The 21,848-nt window shown below is 38.6% G+C and overlaps 2 protein-coding genes across 4 annotated transcripts; one reads left to right on the top strand and one right to left on the bottom strand.

The window, feature by feature from the left end:
* Nucleotides 1-8,220: 8,220 nt before the first annotated feature.
* LOC121811090 (zinc finger protein CONSTANS-LIKE 9-like) lies at nt 8,221-12,115 on the top strand. Of its 3 annotated transcripts, none has more exons than XM_042211883.1 (5): nt 8,221-8,346; nt 9,507-10,218; nt 10,547-10,759; nt 10,844-11,145; nt 11,360-12,115. In XM_042211883.1, exons 2-5 carry the CDS (start codon nt 9,631-9,633, stop codon nt 11,487-11,489), a joined length of 1,233 nt encoding a protein of 410 aa, XP_042067817.1. In that variant the 5' UTR covers nt 8,221-8,346; nt 9,507-9,630; the 3' UTR covers nt 11,490-12,115. The 3 variants fall into 3 exon arrangements, with proteins under 3 accessions (XP_042067817.1, XP_042067819.1, XP_042067816.1); XM_042211885.1 differs by having other exon boundaries at nt 8,262-8,346; nt 9,511-10,218; XM_042211882.1 differs by lacking the exon at nt 8,221-8,346 and adding an exon at nt 8,542-8,991.
* Nucleotides 12,116-12,731: 616 nt separating this feature from the next.
* LOC121810856 (RRP15-like protein) lies at nt 12,732-21,547 on the bottom strand. The gene is made up of 7 exons (XM_042211573.1): nt 21,097-21,547; nt 13,901-14,002; nt 13,717-13,798; nt 13,583-13,602; nt 13,440-13,500; nt 12,937-13,016; nt 12,732-12,824 (listed from the first exon to the last, which is right to left on the bottom strand). Exons 1-7 carry the CDS (start codon nt 21,544-21,546, stop codon nt 12,732-12,734), a joined length of 888 nt encoding a protein of 295 aa, XP_042067507.1. The 5' UTR covers nt 21,547.
* Between the last annotated feature and the right edge of the window lie 301 nt (nt 21,548-21,848).

Raw genomic sequence — 21,848 nt, 5'->3', positions numbered from 1 at the left:
CAAGATACTAGTGGCTTAATTATTAATTTAATAGATATTGTTTATAGCAGTAAAACGAGAACGGTGCTTTAATTTATCACGCTACGTTGTTTAAAACACTAACGTTAAATTTTGCATAGCTGTATATAATTAAGACTGAACGATGGTTTAAGTTATATAAAATAAATTTAATTTATTAATTTAACTAATATACAGTATTAGTGACATAAAATATATTAAAATATTCATATGTGAGTTGTTTCACAAGTATCAAGCGAGTACTATGCTTTAATGAATGAGTGAGACCCTACCTAACTTTCGTAACATCTAATATGGTGTGAAGCTGACCTCGTATTTGAGGCAAATGTGTCAACGGAAGTGATGACAATATGAGTGATTTTGATTCTTGCCTAAATATTAACAAATACAAATAACTCGACATGTTGAAATATCCGCATAAAAGTTATTCAAACATATATAAGATACATTTCAATGAATGAATAAGACAAGACCCAACCCTAACTAACGTTCCAAACCGTTGGTACTGTTGGCAATTGAAACTAAAAATATAACATATAACTGTCCCACATCGGTGTCAAGAGAAAACTGAAAACTGAAACTAGTATATAAGTCTCATGGGCCCCTCCTCCTATCATCAATTGGTTTTAGGATGGAATCCATAGATTTCTATCAGGTACAAACTTAGGTGTCTATTCTGCTGTTGGATAACTACGGGCCTCAGTCTGGGCCCAGAAGCAGATGTATCTGAGTTATTGAGCTCCAGATTGCAACAGTCGCCACCGTTTTCTCATATTTTACATGAGGAGTTGGCCTTGTTGCTTCATTTGGTAAATGTCATGAAGAGTTGTGATGATTGGTGTAACAGGTCAGTGCACATCAAGTAAAAACTCTAAAGAGGATCTCGAGGTACTATGATTTTTTCCATATCTTGATGAGTTATGCAGGAGGATGTGCTCTATTCAATGCTATGGAAAACATATTTTCTAAATAGAACTAGAACGTGTTCACCATTAACCTACCTTTCTTGATCAAACCATGCCCCTTATCTTCTTTTCTCGAACTAGCTTTACTTCTTCGTAGATCGTTCTTAATTTTGATACGAAAGAGTGCTTTTGACAGGTAACATGACAGATTGGAGAGCACTTGTCCAATATTTCGTCTCTTACATTCTCCAAAGAAAAGATGCTCCAAAGTCCGACCAAGACTTCAAGGGACGGCAAAGAGGTTTGGCGTGCACTGTATGGGTGATGATCTTGTTGTTCAAGTTGTGAGAGGAGAAAACCGTGCATACAAAGCTATTTTTTGGTCGGGCTGCAGGTGGAATTGTGGCATGGAAATTTTGTTTTTTTGATTCAATCAAGTTGGAGTTAGTCGAGCCTTTTGACAACTCTGATGATTAGTGAAACGTCAAAGTGTTAAAACATAAGTACGAGATACTTCTTGATGAAATCTAATGGCATAGCAATATAGTTGCATCCAATGGCGGATCCAGGAACAAATTATCGTGGGGTCGAACAAGATAGTAAATATTTATTTAAAATAATTGTTTAAATTAATTATTTTTATAAATATATTTTTTAATATAAATAATTCATGCGAGTATCGATATTCTTAAAACAACATACTCCACTTTCTTCGTCCCGTTATAAGCGAGACTCTTCTTTTGGATACAGAATTTAAGAAAAAGACGTTTATGGAGCTAACTGAACAAATAATAAAATATGATCTTAGATAAAACAAAGATGCAAATAAATAATAAAGTAAGAGAGAACAATTATGTTATATTACGTATTTTGACAAAAAAATGACATACACATAGCATAATTTTTCTGTAACATACCAAATTTTTAAAGATTAAAAAAATTGAATATGAATAATAAGGTTGAAAATTTAAATTATAAAACTAAGAGTAGAAGAAATTAAGAAATATTTACTTTATATAAGTAGGTGGTTAATTTAGATAAATTGATTTTGATATACTGTAAAAAAAATATTACTACTACTACTATTTAACATTAATTGATAAGATGAGAAAATATTTTTAATGGACTTCTAAGAATTAATTCAAATAAAGAAAATATTTCAAAGCCCATTTTACAATTAGATAACATATTTAAGATATTTAATCTTTTAAACTTAGTTAAATTTATTGATACCGGTTTATTCTATTTCACGAGTGAATATAGGGATGAGAAAACAATAATGACATCGCCAATACCATTCCTCTTTCTCTTCGAAAACAAAAACCGCGGAAGGACTCTTCCCCTCCAACTCCTTCGTTCTCGACAACAGTCTACCCATCCGGCTGCCTCACTTCCTTCCTTTCTCTCTGATCAGTCTCCTCATCATCTCACACAGCGTGAGGACGTGAGGTGGGGGCGGAGACGTGAACGCCGTAGGGTCAGAGGCCGAAGAAAGTAACTTTTCGGTGCACTCCGTGGCAGGTGGTGGGGTCGGCCGACCCCGCCCGACCCCACCTGGATCCGCCAGTGGTTGCATCATCTTGCAAACAGAAAAATGAGTGATGTGTTTCAATTCAGACAATGTTTCCCATTGGCCATTATATGTTCTAACACTAGACTCTCCAAACATTTATTTGTATATTCCCACCCTTCGTTCACAATGGATCAGTTTCCAAATATAATTAATCACCCGCTAATTGTGTCCTTAATCTTTGTCAATTAATCAATAATCATCAACTCACCCGCCATTTTTCATGTTCTTACACCTCCAGGGGTCAAAAATGCAATTTCCAAAAGTCGATACCCCTTCATCATTCAAACATATAAAAATCCGCATCCCCTTTCCCTCCAAAACTGGAAAATGCAAAAGCCCTAGCTCCAATCGGTGGAAAACCGTAATTCAGAGGTTTTTGTCATGGATTCCAAGGAGGATCACAACGCCGACGGAGACCGCCGTCACATGGCGGCTGAGAACTCCGACACGGTGGCTCTGAACAAAAAGCGGGTTCGCAGGGTGAGCTTTGCTGAGATGACATCTGTTTACTTCTTCGACCGTGATGAGGAGTTCAACGAGACATCTCAGGTGGAGACTGCGAAAATGGCGGACGATTCGCCAGCTGGATTCAGGTTACGCGGGCTGTCGGAGCGTGGTAAGGTGTTTGGTGGCGAGGATGATGGTTGTGATAGCCTTGAGGAAGAGATAATGGAAATGCAAAGGTCGTTTTTGCAGCCGATTAGATCGCCTTCCTCAGGGGGGAGCTTGACGGGTTCTGCTTCTTCAAATGACGGCGAGTTTCATTGCCTGGCTATTTTTATGGTTGTTTTCTGTGTTCTTCTGTCGGTTTATTGTGTTCGTTGAATGGTTTCCTTAGTGATTGAATAATGGGATCTACTTTTCGATTGTTGTTTTAGTGATCAATGGTGTTTACTGTTTAAAATTTTATGGTTCATCAGCTGGCATAGTTATTGTTAGCGAGCGATCTATAATCTCCGTTCATGATTTTTAGAATCAGGTTATTGTTTCAAACAAACTTCAATTGCCACCTTTGCTGGTATATTGTTTTTTCCCTTGCCATCAAAATATTTATCTATCCATATAGAGTTTCTTCATAGAAAGACTGGATCTAAGGGTGGTGCCCCAAGTGATTACTCTACTCGTCACCACTGGAAACAAATAAGTTGCTCAAACTTGTAAACAATTACTACATCACTGACTGTTAGCAATCTAGTTGCTTCTGCGTTTGGCACTGAAATTTTCCTACACTGGAAACTTGTGATGCTGTCCTGGATTCCGTCACACTCATTGCAATTGGAAGAAAACAGATTCATTTACATTCATGATCTTCATATCCCCTGTCAGTACCACTTAATGTGTAAAGTGCCTCTTGAGCTAGAGGTGATATGCAATTGGTTCTCATATTCACACACGATTTTGAAACTGCACAGTTTCTGATGTTCAGTTTTAATAGTTTCAGCCTGAGACTTGGACAACCAAATACATTATACTGAAGTGGGAGTGAACCGTTTCACACCTGCCTATAATAGTCTATCATTAACTATGAAGGTATTGGTTAGAAAGAAGCTCATCTTAACTCAGCTTGATTTACTACATATGTCAAATCATGTTTGAAAAGTGAGATGCATTCTTTTTGCGAGGTTTGCCAATTGCCATGATTAACTAACTAAAATGAGGCTGACCTTAGAAGCTTTAGATAACCTTGACAAGAACATTTCATTCATGCTGCAAATTGAAAGCTGAACCTGGAGTTGGTGAGACAAGTACTATGGCAACAGAACAATTGGCAAAGAAGACTTCTCACAGGGTTATTCGTCTGGATACACAGGTGTTTATTCTTGCCACCTAACTTTTAAGAAACAGTAGTGGATCGAGAGTGATGTTGCTCTCTGTATATCTTTAGTTGTTACATTGCTTATCTTATTTAGCTGTCACTTAGCTTGTTCATTAAAATGGAGGTGATGGTGTGTTATGGCAGGGGAGACTGCTGTGGTAAGAGCAACCAAAAACTTGTACCAAAAGCTTTGACTGGAAAATGCACAGGGAACATTATATGATAGTAAATTTATATAAAACGAGATACAATGTTATCCTGGATCACCTTGACTTAATCATTCAGAGGTATATATTTCATATGTTGTGATAGTAGAAGTATCTTTACTGCAGCCTCTCAATGTTTCAATTTAATTTTATCAATGATGTTGCAGCATAAAATTCATCGTTGGTCCTAAATCTAGTGTCTGAAACTCATTTAAGTTGAATGAGACAAACATCACAAAGGGGATACTGCAGTGAACTTGAGATGTTTAATTTATGTGTTGTGTTGCTATCAACTCAATATCTTGCTGCCAAAACTGTTACTGCTTCACAGAATTTTCCAAATACGAATGCTTGCACAGCATTTCGGTTTGTGTTTGACGCTGAGACTGCTCACAAGTATGTGGGTACAAAAACCTTGGTACAAGAAACTCAAGTAAGTAACAGGTGCCTAATTGTATTTAAGATAATTTATAAGATAATTCTTCCTATTACTCTTTATCTTTCTTTGGTTCACAGGTAACAAGTTCACTTCTAGGTTCCTTACTTGACTTTATAGAGGAGGTACAATCAGCACGAACAGAGTTTCAAAACCTGACCATGGTCAAGCTTTTCTCCACCATCAGGTAAGTGCTTTCTGGTTAGTTGTAACGTCTTATGTAGTTCCCCTTACACCTTAATATTATGCTATTAGTTTCTCAATAGTTGTACTGTATGCACTCCAACTAAGAATTCTCTGGGGCGGTAGTTTGAAAGCTATACAAGCACCTGTAGATTGTTGCATCAAGACACTTGAATAATTAAACAAATGAGCTCTTGATGTTTGGTTTGAGAGCTTTGAGGAGTGAAGATGAAATACTATTCCCTTGGATTTGCAAAAGAAATGCACACGTCTTTTGGGATATTCTCATACACGTTAGGACATTTTTGAGAATCCCTGAACTCATTTAATTTGTCGCTTTCATTTGCAGTGGATCGTCTTGATCTGATGCTTTGTAGGCACGCAGAACTGGTTTCTGTGTGAAGCCTCATTTTTTCTCGTGCAGGAAACCTATTTTCTGCCGAAGCTGGCAAGCGAAAACCCCGAGCTTGTTCAGGATGCACCGACAAACAACGCAGCCTTTGCCTCATTGCAGGTTTTTTCTTCATTCTTTCACCTACTTTTGAGAATTGAATGCTTGTCGAATTACAATAGCAAATGTACTTCTTTGTAGGGGTGAGCAAAAAAACCGGAAACCGAATATCCGAACCGAACCAAACCGAAATTTTGAAATTCGGTTCGGTTCGGGCGAAGAAAAAAACCGAAAAACCGAAAAACCGAATTATATATATATTCTATTAATTTAATATATTATATTATATATAATATATATTCTTTTAATATATTCTACTATATAATATATATTATATAGTAATATTAATTTTATATTATATATAAATATTCTATTAGTATATATAAAATAAAATAAAATACACATATATAAATATATATTTATATTATATTTATTTTTTTCAGGTTTTTCGGTTTTTTTTCGGGTTTTTCGGTTTTTTAAGTTCGGTTTTCGGTTTTTTCGGTTTTTCGGGTTCGGTTCGGTTTGAATTTTGAACTAAATTCGGTTTTTCGGTTTTGGTTCGGTTTTTGCAAAAAACCGAACCGAAACCCGAATGCACACCCCTACTTCTTTGCTATACTCCAACTTGTTTAGCATTCTGTCTCTTACATCCACTATTAGATAGAAACTTCTTTCTATTTCTCTATCCAACTTTTTCTTTCTACTAGTACTCCCTCCGTTCCTTTTTAATAGAGACATTTCTTTTCGGCACGGAGTTTAAGAATAGTGTGTTAAATTGATGGTGAAAAAAGTAAGAGAGAATAAAGTAAGAGAGAGAAAGAGAGAATAAAGTAAAAGGGAGAATTACTTTTTGTCAAAAGTAGAAACGACTCAATTAACTTGGAACTTCCTAAAATAGAAAAATGACTCTATTAACATGGAACAGAGGGAGTACTATTTATTCAACTTCACTTAACAATATTTCAACAATTTTTTTTCAATCATATTATTTCTTTTACTTGAACAAATATTCAATAAATTCCGTGCATTTCACTACCAAGAGTCCAAGACTACTGGTAGAGAACAGATGGAGTATATATATTTATCGATAGGAAATTATTTTAGGCACATGGCCATGCCAAATATTCATGGGCCCATCTTGAACAAAGTTTGAACTGGGCCATAAAACCTTAGGCACTGGTTTTGGTCCGGCCCAATATTTTCTATGGTTACGTTTTAAGTGATTATATTCCTAAACTAATTTTATGATGGTAATGCTCATTAAAAGACAAATAAAAGCCTAAATTAAATATTACTATTTGACAACCTTTTCCCCAAAGTTTACTGACGTGTACGGTAACTCTCAAAACTTTGTTGCTTTCCTTTGCCGCCACGTGCTTATCCTCCTTTATATAAAAATATCATTTCTTTAACCTTTTCTAGTTGTTTAGTTATTGCTTTAATTACTTTATTCATACAACTTTTTCTTAATTAATCATATCTTTCATTGCATATTTCCTTAATTGCCTTATCTATTTAAATAATCACATCTTTCATAACAGTGGTGCCCTTTTAATATTTATACTCCATAATTTTTTAAATAGGTAGTTTATGGAGTAGTAATATTTATTTTTTAGTCCGTATTGCTGGCAGCTTTTAAGCTCGCCTCTTTAGTCATTACTCTATGGATACATAAAAAGAAACTATACTTATTTTGAATTTTTTTGAATTAAAACTATTGATTAAAGATATGTGTCACGTTATTAATTGTGATTCAGATGTATTTGTGTGATCGAAGATATTTGTCACGTTATTAAATAAAAAAGTACTATTTGTAAACTTAGTTACTTACCCAATGAACTAAACTGAGAGAGAGAGATAGAGAACATTGGTGAACTACTTATATTGGAACACTTTAATTTGATTTGATAAAAATATTAAATTTAGTAGGTTTCATTAATTCTCTATGTAGCTTCTAAATTCCTTTTTCTTCATCTTAATTTACAGATATACGACTTTTCTATATTCTAACACCGCCCAAACGTTAAAAATGACATTTAATTATTACTCAAAATAGTCAACATTCATACTTTTTCTGCACTTGCACATCAGTCAATATATCAACTTCCAGCTAACAGATACAATTTCATTTATGAAATTTATTTCGAATAAAATAAATAGAATGTATTACTACTTCTCTCTGTTTCTTACTAACATTTAGTTGGAAGCTACAAATTTAAAATAAGTCCAACTACTCCATAAAAATTCGTTTGAGCTTAATGAAAATTCCCAACTTTTATATAGAATTGTTTAGTTTTTTTTTGGTTTGATATAGGTGTGCCGAATTCGCGTTTGGCGGAATTTGACTAATCCTGCTCGACTAGATTTGCGATAAGGCCAAAAAATGGAGTAATAAAATATCCGATTCCCAGCTTAAAACACAAGTCATTTAATAAAAATAATACCTGCACATGCTTTGGTTGAAATAAACATGATTATCCCCACAAATTTTAAAGGACAATAAAGTAAAAAAAATATTACGTAATTATTAAAATATTATTAATAGAAAATGTAGAAATGAAAAAATGAGCATATCTTTTTCATGAAAAGGACAGGGGCCCACCTCACTACCCTTTCTTCTCTCTCTGCACTTTCTCTCTCTGCACTTTTTATCACTTTTCCCATTAATTTAATCATCCTCTCAAACAACTCAGCCCCCAAAATCGCAGTCTTGTCTGGCTCAGCTCAGAGAGAGAGAGAGCTAATCCCTTGGAGAAAGGTCAGATCTTTATCTTTTTCTGTGCTGTTTGTTAGGGTTTTAGCGAGATTCAAAGCTTGCTGAAAAAGCCTTTCTGCTTTTCTCTTGATAGAAACTGGCTGTTGGATGCCCTTTTTCTTGCTGATTAGGGGAAAGGAAGTAAGGGTTCTAGCGTATTGGGAAATGGATTTTGCTTTTTTTGGTTATGCCGGCTTCTTTTGGTTTTCTTCTTCTTTTGTTATAAACTTTGGTTGATTATTTTTTGATTAATTTGATTTTTGGGGATTTCAGCTTAAGCTTGTGTGTTTTGTTATGTGTCTTTTTTTCCTTTGAATATAGTTGTCTGAATCTAATGGAGTACTCCATTTAGCTGGGATTCAGAGATTTTAGGGATTTGGTCCTCTCTCTCTCTCTCACACACACACACACACTCTGTGTGTGTCACATATCTTTGAAAACAGGGAGCTATAATTTTGCATTTTTGTCATGATTTTTTAATATAAAATAAATACATTATTTATCCTTTTTTCCCAGTATATTCATGTCTTCCAGGAGCATTTGCAGTTAATTTGGACACTATTATATGGAGTAGTATAAATCATGAACAGATTGGTGTGTGTTTTGAAGGAACAGGAAGATGGCTGTATTTTTTGTGACAATCAATATGTATGTATTGTAGATATGTAGTAGTTCTAAAATATCTAAATTCATCATTTATTTATCTTCATAAATATTGGCTTTTTAGTTTGGATTCTGATTTATAACATGTTGGAGGTTGGAGCCATGAAGCACCTTTTTGCTCTCGTCTATATCTTTTTATAATGCGTCTGAGTGCATTTTGCTGCTATTGGTTTGGCTTCTCTTATTGTTTCTTCTTGTAATTTACTGTATTACTATGTTGATACATGTCACTAAGAACTTGTTCTTGCATTTTCCAGTTATAAAGTAAGCTGGTGTTTCCGATCTGATGGAAATTTGTCCACTCCTGTTTCCTGTATCTTAATTGATTACTTGTTGGGATTGTTTCATTTGTTGCCATCACTCATTTTTATTCCTGCTCATGTGTAAATATTCGTGAATCGTACATGTTTACCTAGCTCTTATTGAAGTTGAGTGTTGCATGAACTATTTAGTTATGGTAACTGCTACCTTCCTTGCGATAACAATGCCTTTTGCTGCAGATAGTGTTATATAACTGATCGTAAAGCATTGCCCAACTCCAACTCTCTTCGAGGAAAACTTTACTGTTCTTAGATTACCTGGTTTCTGGGCCAAAATCCAAATAAGTGGTAGACGAATTGAAACATGGGATATCTTTGTGATTTCTGTGGGGAGCAAAGATCTGTAGTATTCTGTCGGTCTGATGCAGCTAGTTTATGTTTGTCTTGTGACTGCTCTGTCCATTCTGCAAATGCCCTTTCAAGGCGTCACCCGAGGACACTTGTTTGTGAAAGATGCAATTCTCAACCAGCTTTTGTACGATGTATAGAAGAGAAGTTGTCCCTTTGTCAAAATTGTGATTGGATGGGACATGTTAATTCAAATGTAAGTCCCGTACATAAGAGACAACCTGTTAATTGTTACTCAGGGTGCCCTTTGCTTTCAGAACTTTCTGCTGTTTGGCCTTTTCTCTTGAATTCTCCTACAGTCGGAGATTCTGCATGTGAGCAGGAAATGGGTTCAATGAGTATTACTGATAACAGAACAATAGATCGCCAAGAACCCCAAGAAAAAGCTAACACACAAAATGAATCGTTACGGGGGGAAGCTAGCAGCCAGCCTAATATGGTCTTGGATAAACCAGCAGGTTGGATGGAGTCATTAAATCTTCTTGATCACAGGCTGCAGAATGTGGATCAGCTGACAGCATCTACTAGCACTTCCATGCCCAAGGTATCTACCTATGTTTACATAACCAAATTTGTCAACAGTGACAGTATTTACCTCATTTGTGTCCGTTTGCATCTATTTCTGTGCACTGATGGATGGTATTGAGGTATAGTGAGGTGTGAAGGCGGCTTCATCTATTAATGCATGCTATGATTGAATAGAATTGTGACATACAGGATTCTAACAAATGATTGGAAGATAAATCTTATGTTGGTTTTACTATGTTGGATAAATGTAAGAAAGAGTTAAAAAGGCAACTTGAGGAAGTAAAAGTGTGGTTTGGTATATCTAATATGCTGATGGTGTGTTGGGTCTTTCTCTTGCATTTCAGGTTCCCTTATTTGGAGCAAAAGGGCGTACTTTGTATGAGGATGATGGTTGCTATGATAATCTCAACATGGATGAGATTGACATGGGTTTTGAAAACTATGACGAACTTTTTGGTATGTCTCATGATAATCCAAAAAATATTTTTGGTGACGATGGGATATTTGGGATGAAAGAAATGTCCACGTCCAACTGTCAAGGTGCTTCTGCTGCTGAGGTAATTCCTGTGATGAAATTTCTGAAACATCTTATCTCATCTCGATAGGAAGGCTAAGATACTTGGTTTCTTGCTACTTCTTAGGTATCATCGACTGGAGGACTAAATCCGATGCAACCAGCTTGCAGCAATGTAGCATCTGCAGATTCAGTTATTAGCTCTAAAACTGAGCCCAACTTATGTTTCACGAAGCAGGCACACTCAGGCCTCTCATTTTCCGGCCTAACTGGGGAAACCACTGGTGGAGATTATCAAGACTGTGGAGTTTCATCATTGGCAATCTTGGGTGACCCACCATGGTACCCTCCAGGTCCTGAGAGTTCCATACCTTCTACTAGTAGGACCAATGCTGTCATGCGGTACAAAGAGAAGAAGAAATCACGGATGTAAGATTTTCGTTCAATTCATGTTACTATTACCCCTCGAGAGCTGCACAGTTTCTAAAACTCGAAGCTACATCTCTTTTATTCATAGATGCTTATCAATCTAAAAGGCTTGTTCTCATTTTTTTGAACCTCCTTAATTCCCTCTTCTTTGAGTGAAGTATTTACTATTCATTATGAGTTTCCTTCTTACATGTTAATTTCAATGACACGGCAGGTTTGAGAAGAAAGTGAGGTACGAATCTCGCAAGGCAAGAGCAGATGTACGGAGGCGTGTGAAGGGACGCTTTGTCAAGGCTGGTGAAACTTACGACTATGATCCACTGAGCCCAAGCAAGAGCTACTGAGCGGAAAATAAATCGATAGAAATACTAAACTGGAGATGCTGGACGAAACCTTCCTTGACCGTGTTATATTGTATGAACAGATAATGCTTGATGACTCATGCTGATTTCTCCATTCCCCTTGATAGCTCCACATGTATATTTGCATTGGGTGGAGACAAGGATCACCCATCTGCACCTGCACTTACCAGCTAGTTTAGATTAATTAGCATGACCTGCGACTGCGAGGAGAAGAGAAAGAGCCTCCTACCTCTTAGAGCATCACCCTCCTCTCAAGGTGCACATTTTTCATAATAATGGTGGAACAACAATTCTTCGCGGCCAGTGCATCCGGGTCTACATAGCAGAGACTCAATTTGCTCACTCGAGGAATGTGGTTGTTCGTACGCAGTCGTAGTAGTAAATACTCTTTCTGAGATCTTGGTGGACTAGAAGAAAGTTAAAACTGTGTATTTTCTCTCCTTTCCCCATGTTGGATGGCATGCAACACCTTCATTATAGCACTAGTGTTAGAACAAAGGCTGAGATTTGTTGTTTTCATAAGAGCTAGTAGTATTTGTTTATACATATGTAGACATCAGTTGGTGGATTTTGTTTGTCATTGATTGTTTGACTCTGGTGATTCGCAACTGCTTGCTACTTTGTGTTTGTGTTTCCCTTATTGTTCAAGTAGTTACAGAATGTTGGGATTTGTACTTTTCAGGAAGCATATGTTTATAATATTGAATATATTACTTAACTGCTTTTTTAGCACAAAGAAACAAGAACGCAAACAAACTACTATAACCTTTGGAAATCTCTATTATAGTATTGAAAAATAAATGTTAAATAAACCACTGTATCCTTCGTATTAATCAGGAACAGATCCCAGACTTCTTCCCCCTAAACCAGCTCGGGGTCTTAAGAGGCATTGCTGTATTTTCTTCACTGTTGAGAGTAGATCGTGTGAAAGGTCAAGACAGTGAGTACCGAGCAGCTTCATCCAACTTGCATGGTTCACCATAGACAAATAATTTATCCTTATGCATCACTCTTCGTTCCTGGTGAAAGTCGTCTGCAGCATTTGTATCCTAGAAGTACAAAGAGGGTGAGGAGAAAGCCCAAATTGCCAAAGATTTGTATCGAAGATTTGTTGAAACAACGACAGCCAGTCATCGTATCCAAATCAAATCTCATGCTAGGAATTAGAGGGTTTGTACAATAACATTACCTGCATCTTATCCCAATCTTTCAACTTGGGGTTCATCAACATGTAATTGTCATGCAGAGGGGCCCATGCAGGAGCTTCACCGCCCATGCAGGAGCTTCACCATCCACAGAGCCACTTGAGGTGCCAACCTGCAAGTTGACAAATAATAGATAAGTTTAACTGGATCAGAAGAAGTTCTACGAGTCATAGCACAAATTCATTTATCAAATGGATCTCTAGGAACGCAGAACCGGAGATGACCTTGATAACTGTCGCAGCTGATTGGGTTGATGTCCTGCCCAACTCCGAGAAGAAGGCTTCCTTCCTCCGTTGCTTTATTACTGACATTTCATAACAGTACCATATCGTAAGGAGATTGGTATTTGATAGAAAACAAATTAATAGTACTATCACGAACCCATTTAATCCCAGATAGGCTCAACCTCTCTTTCATTAATATCTCTCAAAAGAAAATTCATGAAATACCCAAAATAGGACAGTGGACCGATAGATAGGACCTCGTGCGGTAATTGGGTTTATTGCTCATAAATAAATACTATCAAGAACCACCTAAAAAGATTTAGCATCCAAAACAATGAATTTCAGTGGAGATGCAAATTACGCATATAATTCCAAATTTGGGAAGAAATACATCCACCAGGAATCCAGAAAATCTGGGACTTTTAGCAAAACCAAGAAAGGAATTATCGAAGCCAAGCATGCTGCAGACAAAAAAAAAATCAGATGCTTAGTTTTCGTCCTACCTTTCTCGTCCTTTGTTATCAAAGGATTAAAACCTTTCTGGGCATTCTGGGCCTTATTTACCTGCATAAAAAAAGTAGCTTCAGTAAACAGCACACTCATTTACAACTGAAACAGGGAAACAGAATTAACATAAAAAACATACAGCATTGAACAACTTCACCACTGAGTTTCGGGGATTACAATGGACGCGATAAGAACCAGAGTCAGAGTTCCAAAATGAGAGCAATGTATATAATACAAGAATGCTATAACAACCAACATAAAACAATATTATACCTCCTTTAGTTGCCACTCCCAACAGAAGCTTCTCATGAGCATCCAAAAATTCAGCAGGCTTCACATGCCCCTTCTCGCTTATCTTTTCATCAAAAGATATCCAAACAATCAATCAAAACACACACAATGAAAATATATAAATCAAGACGCTTCCCAAAAGCGCAAAGGTCGAAAATTTAAATACCATATGCCTCTCCTTCTTTGCTTCCCCCCTCACTTTCTTTTCCAAATCCTCTTCAGCAAGCTTCTCAGCTAACAGCTTCTTATTGGCGGATAACACAGGACCCTGCACATGATCAATGTTACATCAAACACAAATAACTAAAATTTCGGGTTTTTTCTATTTTTGTTCTAAAATAGAACTTAGATTCCTCGTTTGTTCTAGCGTTTTTTTTTTTCCGGATTTGGGAGAGACGCATGACCCTCATGCGTCTCTTTTTAATGAGACGCATGATCGTCATGCGTCTTTCATAGAGACGCATGAGGGTCATGCGTCTCTATTTTTTTTTCGTTTTTTTTAACGACGCATGAAGGTCATGCGTCTTAGGTATAGACGCATCTCTCTCATGCGTCTGTTGTTTTTAAAATATAATAGACGACGCATGAGCGTCATGCGTCTTAGGTAGAGACGCATGAGGCTCATGCGTCTCTAACTTGCTTAAATCAGTTCCCACGACAGAATAGGCAGAATACGCGAGAGAAAGAGAGGAAGACAACCCGTGCGATTTCCTTGGCGATTTCCTTGGCGATTTCTTGGCGATTCCCTTCATATTTCGGTAAGTTTCCTTCAATTTTTCAACATTGTTCTCGTATTTGTTGTTTATTTGCATATTATTAGGGTTTTGATAAATCTTTTGTATACTTACTATATTAGGGTTTAATGAAAAAAATTGTCTTTAATTGTTGTTGGTTTGTATATATATTTTTGCAGAAATCATGCAAGTATACGTGAGTTTATATTGGGGTGGTAGAATATATCAACTTCCTCAAGTGGGTATTTGTTATGATCCTCCTCGTGCGAGAGCTTCCATCGTATTGGATTCATGTGTCTCATTATCTGAATTAGTTGCAATGATATGTGTTAAGATAAGAATAGATTCAAACCAACACTTCATCGAAATATCTTGGAGGCATTGTTTCTTGGGTACCGGTACGAGTTATGTATGTACTGCGGTTGACAGTGATCAAAGTGTGTTTTATATGTTCAATGCGGCTCTAAATTCTACTCGACATATTGAATTATTTGTTGAGTATTCGTATGTTGGAAATGCCTTCATCCCACCAATTGTTGATCATGGTGTTGGATCATCTACGAGGTTTGAACCTTTGAGCATGGATTGCGGTATGAATGAGCAAACAGATGTTGCAGATGCTGCTGATGTTGGATTGAATACTCAAGAGAATGTAGAAGAGCATGATGATGTTCATGTTGTACGAAGAGACCTTGATGATCCAGAATTGTCGTCATCCTCGTCTGATGAGATTTTAAGTGATGATTCTGGTGCTGACTCTAGTGATGAGGAGGTAGTGTATAAACCCGTCGTGCAAGGTGAACAACCACTTCCAGAATACGTTCACACCGGGTTGAAATATTTTCGCAGACTGCCTAGTGGTCCTTTTGAGGTACCTGAAGTTGGTAATGAACGCAGTACCATGTACTGGGATGAAGAACACCCATATCGGATTAATGTGGGAACAAAATTTGATAGCAAACTGCATGTGAAGACTGCTATTACTATGTGGAGTTTGAGGCAACACCGGCAATTTAGGGTGGTTGAGAGCAAAGTAAGAAGGTGGCATGCCGTGTGCAAATATCCGGCAAGGAGGACAGAAGATGGGACAGCTATTATCAGCGAGACCGACGCTGATAAAGCGAATGAATGTCGGTGGAAAGTTTCTGTTACACACATGGCCCATGATGATATGTGGGAGATTAGGAAGTGGTGTGGACGACATAGTTGTGAAGGCCATCGTAATGATAGAGGACATGCTAACTTTTCATCACCAATGATTGCTTTGTGTATTCGATATCAGTTGCTTAAAAATGCCGAGTTCAGTGCCGCAGCCGTAAGAAATTTTGTTCATGACAAATTTCATGTGGTAATCAGTTATAAGAAGGCATTGTATGCACGGAGAAGGGCTTTAGAGATTGTATTTGGTGGATGGGAGGAGTCATTTAGGGATTTGCCAGGCTACATGCTTGAACTGCAGTATAGGAATCCAGGCACAATCGTTGAGTGGAGGCACAACGAGTTGTTGAGCCAGGGCCGTACTAAAGTCTTCTATTATGTGTTCTGGGCACTTGGGCCTGCTATACATGCTTTCCAGGAGTGCCAACCCGTTTTAACAATAGACGGGACTCACCTTCGAGGAAGATTTAAAGGTAAGCTTCTTGTTGCTTGTGGTGTTGATGCTAACAAGAGATGTCTGCCTGTTGCATATGCTGTTGTCGATGAAGAAACTGGCGACAGCTGGGAGTGGTTTTTGGATCATGTCAGAATCCATGTGGTGAAGTACGAAAGGGAGGTGTGCATCATTTCGGATAGGCATAAAGGAATCCTAAAGGCTATGCGTTCTGATGAATGGAAAAAGCCGCCGATATGTCACCACAAATTTTGTTTGATCCATGTGAGGAAAAATATCTTGACTAAACTTAAGGGTAAGGGAGGTAAAGCGAAAGGCATGATATGGGCATTGGGTGTCACAACTCAAGTACGCAAGTACGTGCGACGGCGACGTGCACTACGGGAGGAAAGTCTTGTTGCGATACACGAGCTCAACAAAGCCAAACAAGAGAACTGGTCTCTTTGTTACGATGATGAACTGAGATGGGGGGGTGCCCTCAACAAACATGTCAGAGAGCTACAACAACGTGTTGAGAGGTATAAGAGAGCTACCTATTAGAGCTTTGGTTGATCTGACATTTTGGAGAACAGTGGAATGGTGGGCAGAGAGAAAGATAGAAATACAACATACCGAAGGTCGGTTGACCCCGTGGGCGAGGGACAAACTTGCTGCGAATGATGCGAAGGGGCAAATGCATTACTGTTCAGTACTTGATCGAGAACTAGGCCATTACCAAGTTCGAAGTCGTCCCCGTGTTGAAAAGGGACAGGCAAAGGGCAATAACAGACAAGACGTCGAGTTTATGGATTCAAAGTGCAGTTGTGGGAAGTGGCAGATGTGGAGAGTTCCTTGTTCCCATGCGTGCACTGTTGCCAGAGATCGAGGTAACTCTATGTTTGAACTCATTGATAAACACAACCACAAAGCTACGTGGGAAGCACAGTACTATGGTGTCTCATTTCAAGCACTAAGACACGAAGACTATTGGGCAAATCCTGGATGGAAATTACGTATCACACCAGAGCAGTTGCTTCCGCGAAAGCGTGGACGAGGCAGAACAAGGAGGATTCCTAATCAAATGGATGTCCGCGAGGAAGATGAACCGAGAGCTTCCCGCAAGTGCAGGAATTGCGGTGTAGAGGGCCATGACCGTAGAAATTGCACAGTTGGTCGTGTTATGTAGGATCCTCACCGACTAAATTGTTGACATCTGCAGTGCAGGTATTTTTCCTTCTCAATTATTGATTTTATATATTTAATTTACCTTTGTATGCATGAAGTAAGAAGATAACTTTCTTTGTTTTTATTTTGTTTAGGAGCTTGAGACAAAGAGGACTTAGCAGGAGAAGAGATGTGTTATGATGAATTGTAGTTTGTTCTATATGTCACTAGCACTGTAGTTAATTTGTTTTGTGTAGTTTCTATGAAACGTTGTTTCTGTGTATCTGCCAATTAAATCTAAACTTGTCTTAGGGAGAGACGCATGAGCCTCATGCGTCTCTAACTTGCAGACTGCAGAATACAGAGAGTTCGCCCGATCGGGCGATTCTATTTTACTAATTTCGCCCGATCGGGCGTTTTCGGATTATTTTCACATTTACCTACTTTAATTATATTTATAACACATAATTAATAAACTATTTAGTTATTCATTAATAGTAATATATTAATATTCAATTAAGACTTTTCAATAGAATAGAAACATGATTAATTCATCAACATAGAAACATTAACATGAATTTGAGCACCAAACAATAACGTAGATATCCAAATATCATATCATATGCAACAATGTTGCAATCAGTTCAATCAATCCGAGCAATTCTACCATCATTCTTCATGCTACTTATACGACGACGGAGTGTACTTAGCCGGTTCAATCCCCTTGTTCTTCCTCGAAGATAGTCTCTTGTACACTTTGCTCACGAGCTTCCCAACCCCGCTGCGTGATGAACCCTCCGCAGCTGGACGAGGTTGGCCATGGATGCTATGAACAACGTCTTCTTCCTCATGTGCCTCGACAATATTGTCATCTTCTTCTTCATCATCGTCTTCTTCTTCAGCTTGTACAGGAGGCATGACCTGATAATTCTGGAAGAATGAATCGACCGACGCTCGGGCCCCACTCCATTGCGACATGTCTTGGCTTTGTGAATATGGGCGACGATTCCAATCGGGCTCAGGCTGGCTTGGAGAATGCAGTGGACGGTCCCACTGCGACTGAGACTCATGCGTCGGGTGTGAATACCACTGGGGTGGGTCATGCTCTTGATACTGCGCCTCTGGTGCTACATAATCGGGAGGCGCCTGAGACATCCTAAACTGCTTTGTGTAGCCGTGTCCCCCAGTCTGAACACCACGCGCTCCACGACGCCGTGGAACTACTTCTTCTTGGTACGGCATGACCACATCCTGATGTTGAGAAGCGGGGTACTCCATGACATCACCGTTGTTCGTATCTTCGAGGGTAGTCCTAACAATTTCTCGAATCTGGCGCACTCGGGGGTCCATTTCGTCTTCCGTAGTTAAATGGAAAACCCTCTGAAAAGCCTCAACCTAGACAAAAAATGATACCAATATCAATAAGAAACAATCTATATCACATGAAAGCATATAGTTTAATATAACAAACTTACAAATAGTCGCATCGAAGCAGCCGACTCATTCATCCCAGCAGTGGCCCGTGCCCCAGGCCGAGTCATGTACGTCACTGTAATTCTGTTATACCACGCCATATAACTCGGGCTCATGGGAATATCCAAAGACATTGGTGCGGCGTATTCGGCAGCTTGGAACCTTTCGTACCTCATGTCCCACTCCCCAATGTAGAACTGATGCGTGGTTGCCCAGTTGTTGCCCTTCTTACCACGCCGATTTTGCCTAAATGATCGGCGTTCCTTAGCATCCTGTCTACATTCTGCGGTATATCCTGGTACCGATTGAACTGTCGTCGCACTCGTCCAGGCTCATGGGCCTCGACATAGGCCCAACATACCAAGTAGGTCTCGCACAGAGAGCATCCAGTCACATCATTGCAGTAGTCAGGCAGTATGCAATGTGCGTATGGCGTCCAGATAAACTACAAAACAGCAATGCAAATGCCACTGAATAATTCCGTAATAAGTTCATAAATGAAGTCTAAACCGAAATAATACTCACCTGGCCAGGTCTAATCAGAGATATTTGGTCACGATAATGCTCAACCGAATGTCTAGGAGCATTTCCTATCTGCGTTGTTCCTTTCCACCTGTACATATATTTGATGTAAGCAAATAATCCAATATAAATTAATAAATAAATATTTAGATATATACCTGGCGCCACATGGTGTATATGGCTCGTGTACAACTGGTCCAATGAACGCAGGCCTCAATGTGGGCATTCTTTCCCACGCCCATAGCTGCAGAAGCATCATAGGCCCGCCCAACTCTTTTCTCTTATCCATGGAAGCCTCGCACAGATAATGATAAAGGTAGGCCAATGCCGCACTTCCCCAACTAATATTCTTCACCTCTTCTGGATCCCCAAGCCCATTCAACCACATAAATGGCACCTTACACCCCGTGGTGTCCGGTAGAATGAGACCTCCTAATAAAATTAGGGCATGGATACGTGCCCTTTGGATGTATACGTACATAGGTAGGTCATCACCCAGAGGCATCCTTGTCTGGTTGATCAGTGCGGTCATCAGCAAACCGCCTTGTTTTGTCTCTGTGGAAGTATCTGGTATCCATCCCAACAGATCGCGGCACTTGCTGGTCCAGTTTGAAAAGTTGTCATGATAGTCACGCCCTGTGAAAACGCGACCATCCGCCCTCAAGCCCCAAATGGCTTGTACATCTTCCAAGGTGATCGTCGCCTCACCGATCGGTAGATGGAAAGTGTGCGTCTCCGGTCTCCAACGCTCAATCAACGCCGTGATCAGCTCGTTGTCCACCTTCATGGGCTTCCCACAATCGATCACGCCTTTGAAACCAAAGACGTCAAGCCAATATCTAACATTCTCGTGAATTTCGACGTCCCAAGTCTTGCTTTCTGTCCTTCGGACTTTAAATACTTGGGTTGTGCCCTCTTTCATGAGTTTATGTGAAATGTGATGTTTCTGTAAATTTAGCAAGGACGGGTCTTCGGGTCCATATAATAATTGCTCACTAGAACTTGAAGTCTCCATCTAATCTAAGTACAAATTCACAAAACAACAATTACAAATTACAACACAAATTACATATCCATTCAAATTCATCTTCAAAATAACAACAAATCATAAATCAAATGATTGATTCACTCCAATTCAACACTATAAGGCCTAATTTACATATAGCTACTAAATTAGAAGGTTAAATTAAAATATGCAATTCAACCTATACTTTATTCTTCAATATCAACCAAAATCACAACACCAAGCATCTCTAATATATGAATAACTATACAATAGAATGAATTTAGCCACTAAAATCCATTACAATTAACTAAACACCAAAAAATCGGACAAAATTGAGCAATTTGTTATAAACCCTAATTTACAAAAATTAGGGGAAATCTAAACAAACTATGCAAATTAACAACAAATAAGGAAGGAATGTTGAAGGATTGAATGAAACTTACCGGAAAAAGAGAGGAAATTGTCGGATTCGCTAAGAAATCGCCAAGGAATCGCCGGAAGTCGCCTATCAGAATTCTCTCTCGCGTGTATTCTGCCTTCTGCCTCTCGCGGAACTGATTTAATTCGACATAGAGACGCATGAGCCTCATGCGTCTCTACCTAAGACGCATGACGCTCATGCGTCGTCTATTATATTTTAAAAAACAACAGACGCATGAGAGAGATGCGTCTATACCTAAGACGCATGACCTTCATGCGTCGTTAAAAAAAAACGAAAAAAAAATAGAGACGCATGACCCTCATGCGTCTCTCCCAAATCCGGAACAAAAAAAAAACGCTAGAACAAACGAGGAATCTAAGTTCTATTTTAGAACAAAAATAGAAAAAACCCCTAAAATTTCTTCTCAATTATTGCAGAAAAATTAGCTCACCAACACATCCTCATCGCCAGCACTCTTCTTAACAATCTTCTTAAATGCCGACTTAAAAGCCTTAATCCCCTCGGAAAACCTCACAATCCCAGGCTGAATTTTACCGCTTTCGTCTTCCGATACCTCTTCTTCCTCTCCCTCAAACCCTTCATTCTCCACACCACCATCGTCAGATAATCCACCTTCAAATCCATCACCAATATGCTTGGATTCGTCAACTGCAACTGCACTCGGAGCTTGCTGGGGATCCTCATCTTCTTCTGTCTCGTCAGAATTGTAATCCCTAGCCCTCTTCTGATACAATTTCCTCGTTTTTGGATTAATTTTAACCTTCTTTTCACCGCCTTGATGCATCATTCGCCTTTTCTTCGCATTCAACCCCTTCTTGTTCCCCGATTTCCGTTTCCTACCGACATTCTTAGCATCGACCAACTGCGTTGCTTCTGTCATCGCTTTCCCCTCTGAGATTTTCTCTCAAACTTCCCCAAAATTAAGTCAGGGCTTATGTTAGGGTTTTAGGAATTTGTGCTAAAGGCATTTTAATGGGCCTTCATTGGGTTTCTTATTGGGCCCTTAGCGGACATCAGTTGGGCCATCGAATGACATTTAGTGGGTCTTCAATGGGCCTTTAAACACTTTGTAATCCTCTTTTTATTAGGCTTTATTGCTTAGTCCAAGTTCATATATACATGCATAATAATAATAATAATAATAAATTAATGTATAACTATTAAAAAGGCGGGTTTGGTCTT

The sequence above is a fragment of the Salvia splendens genome, chromosome 7 (genome assembly GCF_004379255.2).
Source record: "Salvia splendens isolate huo1 chromosome 7, SspV2, whole genome shotgun sequence".
In the NCBI taxonomy this organism is placed as follows: Eukaryota; Viridiplantae; Streptophyta; class Magnoliopsida; order Lamiales; family Lamiaceae; genus Salvia; species Salvia splendens.
Note: the sequence above shows the minus strand (reverse complement) of the source record. Positions and strands in the feature narration are given on the sequence as shown.

What these genes read in the sequence shown, in the direction of transcription:
- LOC121810856 (XM_042211573.1), bottom strand. Translation starts at nt 21,546, where the DNA reads ATGACAGAAGCAACGCAGTTGGTCGATGCTAAGAATGTCGGTAGGAAA. An exon ending in CAAAGAAGGAGAGGCATATG is followed by an intron (nt 13,799 to 13,900) that starts GTATTTAAATTT and finishes TTTGATGAAAAG; the next exon opens with ATAAGCGAGAAGGGGCATGT. An exon ending in CAGCTGCGACAGTTATCAAG is followed by an intron (nt 12,825 to 12,936) that starts GTCATCTCCGGT and finishes GTCAACTTGCAG; the next exon opens with GTTGGCACCTCAAGTGGCTC.
- LOC121811090 (XM_042211883.1), top strand. Translation starts at nt 9,631, where the DNA reads ATGGGATATCTTTGTGATTTCTGTGGGGAGCAAAGATCTGTAGTATTC. An exon ending in AAGGTGCTTCTGCTGCTGAG is followed by an intron (nt 10,760 to 10,843) that starts GTAATTCCTGTG and finishes GCTACTTCTTAG; the next exon opens with GTATCATCGACTGGAGGACT. An exon ending in GAGAAGAAGAAATCACGGAT is followed by an intron (nt 11,146 to 11,359) that starts GTAAGATTTTCG and finishes ATGACACGGCAG; the next exon opens with GTTTGAGAAGAAAGTGAGGT.